The sequence below is a fragment of the Meriones unguiculatus genome, chromosome 19 (genome assembly GCF_030254825.1).
Source record: "Meriones unguiculatus strain TT.TT164.6M chromosome 19, Bangor_MerUng_6.1, whole genome shotgun sequence".
NCBI classification, from domain to species: Eukaryota; Metazoa; Chordata; class Mammalia; order Rodentia; family Muridae; genus Meriones; species Meriones unguiculatus.
In genome coordinates, this window is record NC_083366.1 from 35172926 (window position 1) to 35191136 (window position 18211).

The following is an 18211-nucleotide window of genomic DNA, read 5'->3' on the forward strand; positions in this document are numbered from 1 at the left end:
TACTCACTCTTATTTGAGCATAATTTCTTTTAAATTTGAAATACCTAATTTTTCTCACCTATATACTATTCTTTGATACATACAAAAGATCTAATATCTACTCTCATAGTCTAATATCTACTCTCAATAATTCGTCTTTACATGCTTCCACTGTCTTAACACAGTGTCTTAAACTCTGTATATATTTTCTATCTTCACTCAAAAGTCTAAACACTCATTTTTTAACATGAACCCAAACATGAAGTCCAGGAAAATGTGGGTACAATAGAGCACTTAAATGTAACATAGGGTGACATAACATGTGAATCAGCTGAATAGGGGAAAAAGATTACAAATATGAAAACTAGTTTTTAAAGTGTTTCAAGGGCCTATAAGTACTTGAAGCCTATGCTGTACAACTGAGACTAGATTAACTAATCTTAAGGAAATATTGAAATTAATATAAACCTAATTTTTAAATTAAAAAAATGAAAGTATGAAGAAACTACAAATATTGAGGTGATTTTTTTTTAAATTTATTTAAAAGAAATGTTTAAACAAAAGTTTAGTTTACGATAGGCATGGTGGCTTACGTCTTTAAACCCAGCACTCAGGAGGCAGAGACAGGCAGATCTCTGTGAGTTTGAGGCCAGTCTGGTCTACAGAGTAAGTTCCAGGACAGCCAGAACTACACAGAGAAACCATCAGGAGGGGGGAGGGGTTAATTTAATAAATCAAATTCTATGTAATTTGTTACATAGTTATTTTTAGCTTTTAAGTTTGGTTAACAACCTTTACCAAACTTAGAATAGTCAACTTTTAAAATGATTAAACACAAAACCACACAAAGTATAGTTCTAAGTGTATTATTATAAAGTATTTAATATAGCAGGTGTATTCTAAGTATTCCTAAAATGTTAGTTTTTGTCAGATACTTTTTGCTTGTTTGGTGACATATTTCAATGCTTTCCTTTTACACAGTCTTAGGAATTCCAGAGCTTGGGGGAAATATGTTGGGGGGGGGGTGTAGATTTGGTATTTTAAATTTGACAAGACCATTCTATGAAATTTTAAAAGATTCACTAAAATTTAAAATACTTAGTTTCCCCAACAATACATAATAAAGTCCTCAGTGATTTCTTTCCTACTTATAATTTGTAGTATTTCTGAGACAAGAAGGGGCGCCTTACAGTTACTACTCATGATGACCATTCCATTGATAACTATCTAGCTGCTGTAGGAAAACAACTAAGGGCTTTTTTTTTTCTTCTCTCTCTCTCATGGATGGGGAATGGGAACTGTCTCCCCATATAGCCCACAAGTAGGCCTCAAACTTAAGTACCTTCCTGTCTCAGCCTCTTCAGTGCTAAGATGACAAATAATGTGCCATCACCCCTAGCCAGGAATCACCAATAAATTCATTTTAAGTACAATAATATTTTTATAATTTCAATAGCTACCTCCCAAGTCTGTTCACTGGTACTATTTCAAAAGTATAGTTATTAGTTTCCTCTCCTTTAAAGTGCCTTTGCCTCCCACCTTTTTAAAAATACTTTTTTTAAAAAGAAATCCAGGGCATACCCCACTGCAAATAAATAAAACTTACCTCGGCCTTATAATAAGCCTGTACACTGAGGATCTCATTCCTGTGACTCTACTGCAGAATTTCAAACTCTTAAACGCCAGGGTGCTTAAGCATCAGCTGAGCTTCTACTGGAATATTCTTTGTGTGGGTCTTCATTAAATTTTCTTTCTTCACTCTAAGATCTTAGTTCCAATTTTCTTCTTCAAAGCCAACTATCCTAACTGTCCTATTGAAATTCCTCCAGCCACTGTCACTATTGCCAGAGACCTATAGTCACTATTTTATTTGAATTGTGGCACTATTTACATCCATTGACTTCTCTGAGCACCATGTAAATGAGACAAGGATTTTGTGTTCCTTTTACAGTTATAATGCTTAGCCTTTGGATACTTATTAGGTCACACTGTCAGAACAGTAATATTGCGGATATCTTTAACTGATTGACATGCTAGAACTACTTCATAGTAAGTACAAACTTTTTCTTATGTCTCTTTTCTTTTTCCTTTATACTTTTACATTCTTTTTACCTTGTAAGGAAAATAAAATTTAAATTTCTGTAACATGCTATATATTGAAAAATAAAACTCATTTTCCCCAATAGATGTTGTCATCTTGTCTGCTCTTAAATGTGCAAATTTTTAAGTACCTATAAGAACCTACATCATAGCATTCAAAGATAAATTTGTTACCTTCTGCTGAAAATTGCTTTACTCTTCCTGTTTCCTGTCTCAGCAAACAGCACTACTTGTGGTAGAACAGCTGTCCTCTAGGACTTGCTCCTTTCTTCTACAGCAGCTGCCCCGCTACATACACTACACTTCTCATCCTCACTGCACTGAGGTGTGGCCATGTGACCAAGTGCTTGCCACTGGAATAGGAATATATGTGCTAAGAGCCTTTTCTAGGCATGCTTCATAATACCACCCCTCTTTTCATATTTCTGGCAACAGCCTTGGAAGGCATGTGTCAATGTTAAGCAAGTCTCCCACCCAGATTTTCTGGATGACTACATGAAATAGTCACCATCTGAACTGATGTTATAGTTAAACATTAATGGTGCACTGAGGTAAGCAACAATCAGTTAACATTAGTGAGAAATTATAATACTTTACGCCATTACTAAATATTTACAGTAGTTTGCCTCTCCTAACTGTAAATGTATCCAGCTACTTAAGTACAAACCTTATAGATAGGAGTGGAGACATTTTTTCACAACAGGTGATAGTTTCTAACTATTCTCTAATAAAGACATTTATGACATAATTCACCTCTTTCTAAGATGTAGTTCAGTGCCTAGGTCTAACCACAATAATTTTTAATTAACATTTAGTGCAACCGCTTCTAATCAAGTGTTCTTGCTTCCAGACTTTCAAGACTTAAGTCACCTCTCAAAGCACAGTCAAAATCAGTTTTAAAGCATAATAGCAAGGCACACTGCTTCTAGTCACCATTCACACAAGACCCATAAAATGCTTTATTACCAACCACAGTGAATCATTAAGCTTCCTGAAATGGCTGAGCAAATGTGTATTTTCTAGAACAGGGAGACAGAAACCAAGTTGGGGGAAAAAAAGACATCAAGAAACCTTTGAAAAAGTTAATGGTGCTTTAATGTTTTAAACAAACTCTTTTAACAAAATAAGTTGGTGGAACATTCCTGAAAGCCCAGCACTCAGTATGCTGAGAGACAGGAGGATTATCAGTTTAAGGTTAGCCTGGGTTATACAGTTAACATACTAACAACAATTTTTTCTTTAAAAAGTTGGTGTCCTGCCCCCATCTCTGTTCCTCCAAAAAGGGTGCCACACCCCAAATTTTTCATTTTACTATTTATGAGAAAAAAGCAAACACTGAGAAAGTATGCAGACAGAAGGACTTTAATCATAAAAGCAAATCTCAACATAAGGAAAGCTAGGAGGGCACTGAAGCCAATTTCACAAACCACATCACTCAACAAACAGTTTATATAGTATTATCAAGAAAATGTTATATGTTGATTAGCCTTTCAATCGAATTAGTTCTGATTACCTACTGGAAACAACCTAAAGATAACAGATCTTGTTTACATCATAGGAAGAATTAGAAAAGTCATGACAATACATATGTATTTTTCTTCATGGATAAAAAAAAAAAAATCCTACTTCTAAGGAGAGTCAATCCTGTCTTTTTACAAAAATCAGATCAATACTTTATTGAAGATACAGCACTGAAAAAAATAGCTTTTTAGTTGTATGCACATATATACTTATAAAAAAGGAAAAGGGATATTATAAAATAAATCATTTCAATTTATTTCCATAATTAAAGTTCTAAGCAATAAATTCCATCATCTAATCAAAGACACACACACACACACACACACACACACACACACACAGACTTCTGTCATTAAATTAGACCACTAAGTCCAATAAGCTTTTAATTACAGGTGGCAAAACTAAACTTTATACATACTTTAGAAATAAGGGTGCAAAAGTCAGCTACTCTCAATTTTGCTTTCTATTAAGTATCACCATCTATAAATCAGTGATGGCTTTGGGTTTGTTTTATGGTGCTAGAAATTAACCTCAGTACCTTGAGCATGCTGGGCAAGTACTTCACTACCAAACTATTCTTTAGGCTCTGATCAATTTTTGAAAAAGCAGGTGATACTCTCATTTTATCAGTAAGGGAAGCGATATCTTGAGGGACTAGCAACAACAACAAATGCCTTTTTAAAAGCCTTTACCTTGTAATTATCAATTTCTTTTTTCATTTTTAGCTTCCTACTTTGGTATTTAAGGGAGCTCTGACACTACCTAAGTACAATAGAATTGGACATGACTATGGAAAAGATGAAAATACTGTAATTTGTTAATCAACTTCTAAAAAATTAAAGATAAAGCATACATATGACTGGAGAGTTGGAAGGGCAAAGTCAGTTAAGTTCAACAAACCTGGGGCTGGAGATGTCTCACTGGTAAGAGCACTGGCTGCTCTTCAGAAAACCCATGTCCAATTCCCAACACCCACACGGCAACTCAAAACAATCTATAATTCCAACTCCAGGGAATCCAAGCCTGAGTACTACACATACATATAATGCACATACACATACGCAGACAAACACTCAGCAAACCCTCTGCCATAAAATAACTACAAAAAAGGCAATTAGCCTAATGTTACCCTTTAAAGAAATCTGTGAGGACCCTAGCACTATCTACCTGGAAGAATTTCACAAGATCACAGTATAATCCAAGGGCCTAACCAGGAAGCACTACAGAAAACAGTATTTCTATCCCAAACTCCAGACTTACTTCCTCGCTCTCTCGGGTATTAGCAGTGTAAAGAGACAAAAGCCCTGTGTTTTAATTGTTCAAAATAAAGACACTTATTCCACCCATCTCAAGGACTTTCTCTTCAAATAATTATCATGATGCTCACTACTTAAAACTAAGTCAACACAGAAAGATCTGTTAGTTTCTTCCTTTCCCCCCTCTTTTTAAACAATTCAAAGTAAACTGGGTACTGTGCTAATAAGCATTAACTGGTGCTTAGACCAAAACCATGGTTGTGGTTCTTTGGTGTCCAGAAATAATAGTTATAAATTATAATAATGTACAAAAGCACTACACACACGCCAAAAAATAAAAAAAAAAGTGCCCTTAACACATGAAATAAGATTCAAACAGAAACACCTGTGGGGTTCCTTGCAGAATTCATAAGATGTACAAACCTGAATTGAACATTTGAAATACCAAATTTTTCAAAATGAAAATATGGGAAATATAACTGTAAGTAAAAGAAAAACAATTTTTGTAGATTCACAAAAGTATTTCAGAACACATGGTGTTCAACAATGTCACTGGTGGCGTAGCTGGAAACGGCAATGGCAAGGGATGTGATAGAGAACATAAAAACAAAGTGACTAAAGACAGACTTTCTTTAGCAGGATATGTATAGTTGACATGTATCTGTGGAAACAAATAGATAACTAAAAAACGTAGTGTTTTTTTCTAACATGGTAAACAAGGCAGGAAACATGGCTTAATTTAAGATATGCAGATCACTTGTGTGGAGATACACAACAAACACACATGCTTGATAACATGAAAATATTTCAACACTGGAAATTTAAATTTATAATGAGAACATGGATGAGATTTCCAGGGAGGTGGTGGGAATGGGACCATAGAACACTGCTAGAAAATGTAGTTGCCTTTCCCATTTTCCATAATCAAAACAGAGAGTATAATAAAGGAAAAAAAAAAGAACCGATATTTCATAATTAAGTCATCAACCTGAGTAATAACTGTTTGTGAAGACTGCTGAAGTATATTATTTAGTGTTATACATATCACTCTGCAATATTTTGTTGTGTACTGTCACAGTTACAGTCTTGTCTCCAGCCTCCCAAAAGATCCTCAGCATTACCCAAGAACCCCAAAACTCCTTGCAGCACACTAGGACTGTTTTGCAGGTCAAGGTGCCCTGCAAAATACATATGATGTTTAAAGCATTAAAAAAAAAGCATTGCTTCCATCTCTAAAGTAACAACAATTCTAGATTTAAGGACTATGAGCCATAATGCTGAGTAATTTCAGCAAGTCCCTGAACAAATGGCAGGACCAGAATAGCCACTAGATGGCAACACTGCTTTTAAGATGTTTCTGACTGGGAAGCCTGGGTTAAAAACTGTTTAAAAAAATTAAAAAATAAAAATAAATAAATAAACAAACAAAACTTTTCCTTCAAAGACTGGCCCTACTTGACACTCATCCCATGGGAGAGAACCAATCCCTGAAATTATTAATGTTATTCTGCTATGCTTGTAGACAGGAGCCTAGCATAACTCCTCTGAGAGGCTTCACCCAGCAGCTTATGGAAATAGAAGCAGAGAACCAACCACAGCTAAACATTAGACAGAGCTGGGGGGGGGGGGAGAAGGTCACATGGAAGAGTTGGGGGAATGACTGAGGGAGCTGGAGGGGTCAAAGACTCCACAAGAAGATCTACAGAGTAAACTAATCTGGGCCCATGGGGGCTCACACAGACTGAACCACCAACCAAAAAGAGTGAATGGACTGGTCCTAGGCCCCCTGCACATAATGTAATAGATGTGTAGCTTCATCTTCACGTGGATCTTTCAACTGGAGCAGGGGCTCTCTCTGACTCTGACGCCTCCCTTTGAATCCCTTTCCCCTAACTGGGCTGCCTTGCCTGGCCTCAGTGAGAGGATGTGCCTAATTCTTCAGTGACTTAATGTGCCCATAGGGGATCTCCCCTTTCTCTGAGGAGGGAGAATGGGAGGGGTATGTACAGGGGGGGACTGGAAGAAAAGGAAGGGCTGCCATCAGGATGTAAAGTAAAATTAATTAAAAAAATAACCACCACCCCCAACATGGGATCACAGAAAAATACAGCAGACTTTGGTTACTATTTAAGTAAGTTTTATTTTGATACTGGCAAAAGCATAATAGATATGTGTCTTTGTTCATTTGTTTAAGTACTTTATAAGTCACAACTTTGCAGCATTTTGGTTTTGGTAGTTCTGTGAGTTGGGCCCACAGCCTCAAACACGCCAGACAGGTGCTCTACCACTGAGCACCACTTTGAGCTCAGGATGTGGAATGAGAAAATGTTTCCTTCTTTTGTACTTTGAGCGTTACGAGTATTCTGTCTGTGTATCTGCATGTGTTCCATTCGTTTGCTTAGTGCCATGGAGGCCAGAGCCAGGTGACGGCGTTAGACACCCTGGAACTGGAGCTCCAGACTGTAATGAGGTACCACATGACTCATACAGACCAAACCTATACAGTGGGTATGTTTGTATATATACATATGTACACATAGACATAAATGTATGTATGTATGTATGTATGTAGTGTCAAAAATATATGCTATGTTTTTTGTCTGTAACATCTACTACAAATGCACAAGGATATCTTCAATAAAAAGAACTTGTTAGCTATAAAAGGTTAATTAACTAGGTATATCCCAATGTGGATGAAACACAACAAAAAAATAAGGGATTTACATTCAAGTACGGCAGATTTGTTGTACCAAGGGCAATATATCTATAATGAAATATCAAGGGATTAAGAAAATAGAATCCTTTATAAACCAAAATCCCCCCTCCAAAGATTAGCCAGATTAGAAACTTTAAAAATTATTATTCAAGTGACATTTTTGATTAAGTAACAATAATATCATTTTCTTGGCAAATTCTACCAAAAGGTACATTACTATATGGTAGAAATATTTAAAAGTTTACAGCCAAGCATAGAGGCACACATATTTAATTTTAACACTTGAGAGGCAGAAGTAGCTGAGTCACTAAGTTCAAGGCCAGTCTTACATAGTGAGACTTTGTAAAAATAAAGCAGCTGAAAACTTGAACTCTATAGCTCCTTGACTCCGTCAACACATACCTTACAGTCATTCAGTCCTTCACAATAAAAAAGAAGAAACTGAATGTGTCCAACAACAGAAGAACTGATGAAGAAAGAAGTATGGCTTACATAGATATTAGAATACCATGAATTTAGTAGATAGGGAGGTGGGAGGACCTGGGAGGTTGTGTAGTGGAAAAGAATATGACAAAAAAAAAAAAGCGCATATGAAAAAATTCTAATAAAATAAGTTATAAAAATAGTAAATACTGTGCTATTCCATGTTGTGACACCATGATGAACCTGAAGGACACTAAGTTACATAAGCCATACAGAGAAGACAAAGACCACATTATGTCATTTGTATATTAGCTAAAAAGTTCAACTCAAAAAAGTACAAATCAAGAGTGGTAGCTGCCGAGAGCTATGTGTTGAAGATTAGAAATTAGTCAAAATATAAAATTTGCAGCTAGATGAGATTAATAAATTCAAGATATTTATCAAACAACTTGATAGACATAATAACAACTTAGTGTCTTCTTGAGAATTATTAAGAGATTTTAAGTGTTCTTACCACCAATAAAAAGAAATTCTGGGATAAGACACTGGCTAATTAGCCTGCTTTAGCCATTCTACAATGTTATATATAGTTCAAAAAACATATTATATTCAACATAATTTTAAACACCAATTAAAAAATATTTTTTTAAAAAAACATCACTTAATGCACAAAGAATTTTTAGTTAAACAAATATATAAATAAAAACAGGAAAGAAATGGGCTACACTAACTATATTTATTAAATCCAACCAATCCCACAGCTTATTTACATAAAATCATTATTTCAACAAAATATTTTATTTTGAAAGTATTGTATTAATTCTACAATAGTCCTATTTCTTTACCACCAGACCCAAAGGGAGCCAGGCTGATACACACCCCAATGTTAGCCAGAGAAGCTCCGTCTGTCTCTATCTTATACACTGAACTTCCTCACAATTGCTTGTTTAAATAGTTCCAGGGAGATGGGAAAAAATAGACTACTGTAGATATAAGTAAAACAAAAACAAGAAGGTAAAGTCTAAAATAATAAAACAAAGTTTTAGAGTTTAAATGTACTGTTTAAAAGCATACACCAAACGTTATTATTAAATACACAATTAAGAACCTTAATGCCTAGATCTGCATTAAAATTTTAAGTATTAGTTTTAAAATTTTTAAGTTCACTGCAGTCATGTTTAGAGTCATACATTTTAATAGAAATTGTAATTTATCCATTTAAAATCAAATTTATTTAAAAACTAAATACAAAATACTAAAAACAACCAAAACAGGGTTTTTTTTCTATATTATTCAGGAAACATGTCTGTGTTAAAAAAAAATACGTATCAGAGCTGGAAAGATAGTCCAACAGGTTAAGAACATTTGTGACTTTTCAGACAACCTAGGTTCAGTTCCCAGCACCCACGTGATAGTTCACAATCCTCTGTAGCTTGAGTTTCAGGGGATCAAGAGCCCTCTTCTGACCTCCATAGGTATAAGACAACTCCAGCTTCAGGGGATCCAAAGGCCCTCTTCTGACTGCACAGGTACAAGACAAATGCGTGGTGCACATACATTCACCCAGCCAAAGACCCATACACATTAAACATTTCTTTAAAAAAAATCAATATTGTAAATATTGCTTCTAAAATTGAACATAGTGATTACAGTAATTTCTTTCAAAATACTCTTACCTTTCTTCTGAGCTATACAAACGAGCAAGTCCAAAATCTGCAAGTTTTATCTGTCCTCTGGTAGAAATAAGACAAAATTTTAAAAAAGCATTAGTCTACCATGAATTTAATAATTTATACTTGTATTCTATTGCTAGGGCTCAAAACAACCACATTAAAAACAAAAGCACCCATAAATTTTTTCATTGTACTGCTATAATACAGGCAAGGTAAACTAGTGAAAAATTAGCATTTTGCTTTGGACAGTTTCTTCTTGTTATGAGCCCACTCAATCATCCATATCTGTAAGTTCTTAATTTTCAGATGCAGCCATCGGTGTCAAAACTCTCAAAGGGAGTATACTGTCCTAAAGGGAGTATACTGTCCTAAAGGGAGTATACTGTCCTAAAGGGAGTATACTGTCCTAAAGGGAGTATACTGTCCTAAAGGGAGTACACTGTCCTAAAGGGAGTACACTGTCCTAAAGGGAGTACACTGTCCTAAAGGGAGTACACTGTCCTAAAGGGAGTACACTGTCCTAAAGGGAGTACACTGTCCTAAAGGGAGTACACTGTCCTAAAGGGAGTATACTGTCCTAAAGGGAGTATACTGTCCTAAAGGGAGTATACTGTCCTAAAGGGAGTATACTGTCCTAAAGGGAGTATACTGTCCTAAAGGGAGTATACTGTCCTAAAGGGAGTATACTGTCCTAAAGGGAGTATACTGTCCTAAAGGGAGTATACTGTCCTAAAGGGAGTACACTGTCCTAAAGACACACAGACATGTGTTAACATTTCCTACACAGTAGTGTACCAACCATATACCACTTAGGAAAGTACCTCAGTGGCACCTAGGCAAAGGAATACTTGTTCAAGTAGGTAGTGCTTAAGGACTAAGTCACGGCGTTGGAAGTTTATGTTTAATTTTCTAACTCTTAAAAGGCTAGGGTACACAAATTATCTTCTACCATTCAAAACCAAGTGATATATGTTTTACTTAAACCTAAAAAAATATAGTACTAGAGGGGCAGGGAGGAGATGAGGGAGGATGGGATTGGGAGGTAATGAGGGAGAGGCCACAGGTAAGATATAAAGTAAACAAACTAATTAATATAAAAAATAAAAATTTAAATTTAAAATTAAAAAAAGAATAAAAGTAGAAGATAAGTAACACAGAAGATCCAAGGAAAGATGCATAAATCTTACTCGGAAGGGGAGACAGAATAGACAGAGGTAGTGGCTGAAGAGAGAAAACAAGGTGGGAGAGGGGACACAGAGAGTTAAGAGGATGGAGCAGAACTGGGGAGAGCAAAGGCACGAGGACAGAAGGAATATAGAGAAAAGAGAAACTGGAAGGGGAGTTGTTATGGGGGTTTAGAGTGAAGGGAAACCATTATTGGAAAATATTCTATTAAAAGATTCATCTGAAAAAAAAAAAAGCAGAAATCATTGAAAAAATAGTACTAAGTACAAGAAAAACACTAGAATTATGCTGTTCCTGAAAATATTCACCATAAGCCTTATTAACATATTTTAAAAGTACATGTAAAACAAATCTAATGTTTGCAAGTGGGGATAAGGATAAAGAAATGACTCAGAGGCTAAGAAAGCTGGCTGCTCTTTCAGAAAACCAGGGTTCAGTGCCCAGCACCTACATGGTAGGTAACAAACATCTGTTGACTCCAGTTCTAGAGCCCCAACTCTCTTCTGGCTTTCAGGGACACTGTATACATGTTGCACACAGACGCACATTCAAGCAAAGCCCTAGTACAGTGTGCATAAAATAAAAATAAAATCTCAAAAAAATTTAATTTGATGAATGCTTACACACAAAAAGTAAAAATGTCTACGAAACTAAAACTGAAATCATATTAATCATTATTAGATCCATCTGATGTTATCCGTTAAAGTATCAAACAAAAAGGACGTGTGCAATACAAATCTTTTCTGGAGCTACTGAAGGACAACTGTAGAAGCAATGCCAGCTGACTGCTGTTCATTATCCATGAAACTTGAAGCAATAAACTGAATATATAGGATGTTATATATTACATTAACATTTTAAACACATGAATCTCATATCCATACCTATTATTTAGAAGGATATTTGAACATTTAATATCTCTATGCAAAAAGTTCTTCTTATGACAATAATCCAGGCCTTCCATGAGCTGTCTCATAAAAGATTTTATATGGTTTTCATTAAAATGAACCAAGCCTGACTCCAGTAGCCCCATCAGATCGTGGTCCATATATTCAAACACCAGGTAAAATGCACCTGAAAATGAGAACAAGTAACAGATTAAAAGCTTTTATTCCTAGAGGTTCAAGTTTTTTTAAATAAAGTATAGATAAGGAATATAACCCTTGAAACTAATGGCTACTTTGTCACTTATTTGTAAGACTCATTTATTCTCTCAGAACTTAGTATCAAAAAATGCCAAGAAAAGTCTTCTACAGAAAGCCATTATGATACACATCAACTCTGCTAATTTTCACATTTTACAGTTTTTTGATCTGACTAAATTCTTCCCTATATAAGACAAACTGTTTTTCAGTAGATATGTAATAAAATTTGTATGGCTCAAGGAAAATTAAAAGATTATTCAGAGAGTTGCTTTTAATATAAGAATGTGAGCCCAAACAGACCAAAGTCATCCTTAGATGATTTCTATTAAGCTTTCAACAAATACATAATTTGGTTTATAAGCCTATATTAGAAAGCATAAAAATTATACCTTTACTTTTTAGTTTAAAACTCTTAAATAAATCATATACAAATTGAATCCAAAGCTAAATAAAGAAATATCACAATCAACTAAAGCTTTAGAGTTTAGTCCATGCTACACAGAAAAACCCTGTCTCAGAAAGCCAAAGCCCCCCCCAAAGAAAACAAAAAAACACACCAAAAAAACACAAAAAACTAAGAGCAAGTCTTGCTATCATCTGTGAAAAGAAAAATGAGTATCATCCCCAAGAAGACAACCAACACAGTTTACGATCAGCTCCTAACTTAAACAGAGCAAACAACTTTCAAAAATGATGCAATAGAAGGATACTTTCTAGAAATTTATTTTAGTACCTCTCTGAAGACAATAATCAGTGCATATTTAAATAGGAAAATGCTAGGCATTGTAGGAGACAAAAATCTTCATGGTTATTAATTCTATGTATATGGTAACATGCAAACAAAATTTAAGATAAAAGTTATACTCAGAAGGAAAATATAATTAGTTACTGATAAATTAAGATGACTATCTTCCTGAAAATCTTTTTCTATGTACAAAAAGCAAGATTATACATAGAACCTCAATTCATCAAATGGAGGTTTTAAAAGCTGAGGAGATAGCACAATGGCTAAGAGTGTTTGCTGCACAAACCTGAAAAACAAAGTTTAAATCTCCACTACCCATGTAGAAGCTGGGAAGGTAGTGACAGTTTATAATCTGTGTTGGGGATGAAGCCAGGAAGATTCGGAACACTCGGGGGCTAACTAGCCTACCTGAAATGGCAAGCTTCAGGCTCAATAAGAGAAACTATCCCAAGGAGATAAAAATATAAACATGAATATAGAAAGACAGTCTTCATCCTCCCTTAGCCTCCACATAAGCTTACACAAGCACATGCATCCCTGCATGCCCACACATATGCAAACACATTAAACACACTACACACACTCTCACAAGTAAAGTTTTTAATGGTACTACAATTATAGAAAAATACAAATGACTAGAACTAAATTGTAACAAGCATTATACATCAAAATAGAAAACTCTATAACATATTTCAATAAAAGGACTGATGGTTAGGTTTAATTCTTTTGCCTGAGGGAGAAGAGATAGGCACTTTACTTGACAAAATAATTATAAAATTCACCTTGAAGAAACTGAATCATATCACTGTCCAAACACTGTTGAAAATACACATTTTGTCCTACAAGAAATTAATATGTCCTGTCATGCTTAGAGAAAGACAGAAAGTAGAAAAAAATACACACCAGGAAATTACAAATGTTTACCCAGTAATTATGGGAACAGTAATTTCAAACTCAAATAAGTGAAAAATTATAATCCACAGAGAGATGAGGAATTACATCACAGACTAATGAAAACATAACTAACAGATTCCACTAGTGACTTAGGAATGTCACTAAAGACAATACAGAACCAATGAGAAAAAGGAAACTGGGAAATATCATCTGTGCTATGACAAAGTAAACATTCTTAATATAAAAGAAGGTCTTATAAGCCAGTACAAAAGAAACTCATGGTATAGCATAAGATGGGAAATCAAATGGGCAGGATATACACAATGGTGTATGTCTCTAACTCTAGCACTTTGGACTTCTGCAGAGGAGAACTTTCAGAAAAGAAGTTCAAAGTCATCCCTAGATCTGACTCAGGTTAAAGTGGAGCCTCCAGTATTCAAAAGAATATCTGTGTCCAAAACAATATTAAAGATCCTTAATGTCATTTCAACTCCAAACAATATGTCATTTGAACAAAAAGATTTTAGAGTAAACATTAAGTTGGGGGGAGAGTATGAACACTTAGAAGATATGTTTCATTTCGAATTGCACAAGCCACAGAGTCAGCTACTAATACACAGGTAGCTACTGAATGCTTGGGGCTTAGTCTAAAACTGTTTTGAAGTATAAAACATGCACCAGATTTCTAATACTGGTTAAGAGTCCTTATTGCTCTTGCAGAAGACATGAGTTCAATTTCAAGCACCCAGATCAAGTGGCCAAACTGTCTGTAATTACAGCCCCAGGGGATACATCCTCTTCTGGCTTCCATGAGTTTCCACATGCACACATGTGTGCACACTACAAATATTAAAAAATCTTTAATATCAGATGTGGTGGTGTACACCTGTAATCCCAGCACTCGTGGAGGCAGAGGCAGGAGGGTATCTGCGAGTTAGAGAACATCCTGGTCTACAAAGCGAGTCCCCAACAGCCAAGGCTACACAGAGAAACCCTATCTCCAAAAACCAAAACCATAAATAAATAAAAACAAACAACAATAATAATTTATGACAAATTGATTACACATTGAAACAACAGAAAGTAAAATAAAGTAGCAATGAACGGAAGACAAAATGATATTCTACTCTCAGAAACCAGAAAGTTCAATGTAAAGTTATTAGAAACAGTAAAAATTTAAAAAAATAGTATAACATACAATAGTCATTACTATTGGCTATCAGTTAAAAGATAAAATAGAACCTATTAATAGTAGCTAATTAAATTAAAAGTAAAATAATTTAATTCCCTTATAAGAAAAAAAAAAGCACATATAGAGAAGAAGGCAAAGGAATAAAAATGCCAATCTTCCCAGATTCATAAATTACACAAAAGCCCAATCTCTGAAATTATCAGTGTTGTATTTTAAATGATAAAATGGACCTATAGGCTCATGCACTGAAACACATGATGCCAAGTTAACAGCACTGTTTGTGAAGGTTATGGAATCTTTAAGAGGGGCAATCTTTAAAGAACGGTCAATCTTTAAGTACTCCAATGAAGGCAGGTTTTGAGGTTTATAGCCTTACTTCTGATTACCTCTCAGTACTTCCAGTATAAGGATAAAAAGTGATCACTCTACTTACTCACTGCCATGCCATGCCTTTCCCACCATGTTGGATCGCATTCCCTCAGGAACTATGAGTCAAATTAAACTCTTTTTTTTTCTAACTTTCTTTTTCTCAGTAATAGTAACAAATACAATCAGTGAAAGTATTTCCCCTACAATGTACATCATATAGGAAAATAACTGAGAGCAACAAAAGCATGTGAAGAAGAAAAAGGGATAAATAAACAATGGCTCTACATCCCTATTTTAAAAAATTACGACGTAAGAACAGATCCCAAGTACAAACTGAACTTTTACTGTAGGATAGACTGTGGGACATGAAACGGCTAGGTGACAGGCAAGCATGAGTCCAGATCCTCAGCATATATGTAAAAGCCAAGGCACAGTGGCATATTACTATAATACCAGTGTTGGGAAGGTGCAGAGAGGCCCTATAGTTCACTGGCCAGTCAGACTAGCTGACTGACTACAGTGAGAAATCCTGTCAAACACTAAAGTAGAATATCTTTTTCACTATCCCATATTGACCTAAAACCACTTCAACTTCCATCCTTTGCTTCCTGTATGATACAAACAATGATGACTCTTTTGCTCACCTCTTGTGCAAGATCAAGCCAGCACATACAAGAATATTTTGTAAGTTACCAACGTGCCTGATAAAGGAGGGAGGGCTTACCATCTGTCTAGTCTTATTTCATTATTCTACATGGAAAGGGGTGCTACAGTTTGAATATGTTTACATATTAATATTTGAAACCAATGAAGTAAAAACAAGCTCTACTACTCTTCTTGGTTGTCTAAGCTAACGATTTTATTCTTGAAGCACCTGAAGATAAAGAAAACAAAATGAATCTACTTAAAAAAATATACCAAACATCCAAGAAAAGAATGAATCACTGAGTACAAAGATATGTAAATAGGAATATTCAGAAGCAAATGTGCAGGTGGAGGAGGGGATTAAAAAACAGAATATCCAAAGACAGTAAAACAATCACAAAATGTTAACATTCTTTCAAGGATTAAAAAGAGGAAAAGAGAGAAGGAAACAGAAAAACTGTGAGTGAGAAGCACCCACACATACAGACACACACATTCACTGAGAACTACAAACCTTCCCCCATATGCCAATAATAAGCAACCATAATTTGAAACTAAAAACACGAGCTGGGGTGTGGTTGGCCCAGGAGGCAAGGGCAGGCAGATCTTTGAGGCTAATCTGATATACAGAGTTACAGGTGAGTAAGGGCTATACGGAGAAACTTTGTCTTTGAAGAAACACAGGCAAGCAAGCAGGCAAACACAAGCACAGACATGCACAAATGCAAGCACACACACAAGAAAAAACTACAAAATTTGAATGGAATAAATTACAAATCCAAATGAATGAAAACATGATCCATATTTGTAGATAGCAGGCTCAATCAGTATCAGTTCTTCCTTGCTTAATGTGTACTTTCTAGAGATCAGTAAAATGACTTTAAAGTTTAAGTGGTTAACAAATGGCCCAGAATGACAACACATAGTGGCACAAACATTTAATCCCAGCACTTTGGAGGCAAAAGCAGGTGGCTCTCTAGGAGTTTCAGGACAGGGAGCTCTACAAGGAGATTCTGTCTCAAAAATGAAAAAACAAAAACAAACAAACAAACAAAAAAACGGGAAAAAAAAGAGAAAAAAAATCTGCTTCTAGGCAGTAAAAGAACAATACCTGAAATATTAATAAGGCATACTATTATCTACCTAAAAATATCTATAATGTATGTAAAATGGCATATAAATACACATATATGGTTTAAATGAAATTTTCCCATTTAGGCTGTCAGGAGCCACAGACCCCCTAACAAAGCCCCTAACACCAGGCAAGAGAAGCCCTCTTTTGAGACTTTAGTCAGAGCTGTCCGAGATATTCCCAAAACATTACAGGCTATTGCTTTTACGCCTAGTCATGCTCTAGAGGTAAAAAGCAAGTCCATATTGGTGATCCACCTGCCTCTACTTCCCAGGTGCTAGAATTAAAGGCATGCCCTACTACACCCAGATTCTTTCCTTCATTTTTAAGAAAAATTACAAATTAAAAGATTACTCAGGTTTCCTTAGTACTTACAAATAGTGGAAGTACTATAGCTCAATGAACACACAATGGCTGGGAATGTGGAATTTGGTTGTCTTAGAATGCATGTCAGTAATTTCAAGCAGCAAAACACTATTTCTTAAAGCATATTTTTATGGTTTGGGTTTTTTGTTTGTCTGTTTGGGTATTGGTGTTGGTGTTGTCATTTTCGGTTTTTCAAGACAGGGTTTCTCTGTGTACTCTTGGCTATCCTAGAACTCACTCGGTAGACCAGACTGGCCTCAAACTCAAAACTCCAATGCCTCTGCCTCCTGAGTACTGGGATTAAAAGCATGCATTGCCATGCCCGTCCTTTCATGTTTTTTAATCTAAACAATAAAAGATATCTTCAATTGGGCATCAAAAATAATCAATGAAAACTTATGTTTTTTTAAATGGAGTGTACTGTAGAAGAATTAAAAAAGAGGTTTCACAGAATATATAATTTAATAAGGCAAAAGAATTCTGACCAAGAGCAGAACATAAGGAAGACTATTAACTCTTTTATTTTCAAAATCATTAGTAGCCTTTTCAAGAGTAGTAAAAGTTTGTATAGTACTATAAAGCAAAGCTCATTTATTCACTCAGCCATTAATCATTTTAACAAATTCTGTACTGTTTGATTACGCTTGGTGTGGTCAGAACAAAACAGGTACAGCTCCCATTTTTAGTAAAGACAATAAAAAGCTAAGCAATTACTTTTAGTTACTGGAAAGATTTTATCTTTGTAGTGGGGGAGTTACTTTAAATTGCGTGTCTATCTAGTGGAAGTTGGAAATACTGGAAAAGTAAGGTCTTACCAAACCATAAAGTAATATTCAGTAGCAAGAAATCCATCTTTCAAATTTCAGTTCC

The 18211-nt window shown here is 35.2% G+C and overlaps 1 protein-coding gene across 4 annotated transcripts in view; it reads right to left on the minus strand.

Annotated features, from left to right (window-relative positions):
- The window catches only part of Cdk13 (cyclin dependent kinase 13), an 89673-nt gene that overhangs the window by 24138 nt on the left and 47324 nt on the right, over nucleotides 1-18211 (minus strand). For all 4 annotated transcript variants that reach the window (XM_021631388.2, XM_021631382.2, XM_060372762.1 and 1 more), the window contains exons 6-7: nucleotides 11738-11927; nucleotides 9672-9728 (exon numbers count right to left, since the gene is read on the minus strand). In XM_021631388.2, the coding sequence (XP_021487063.1) occupies nucleotides 9672-9728; nucleotides 11738-11927 (247 nt within the window). The remainder of the gene's footprint in view (nucleotides 1-9671; nucleotides 9729-11737; nucleotides 11928-18211) is intronic.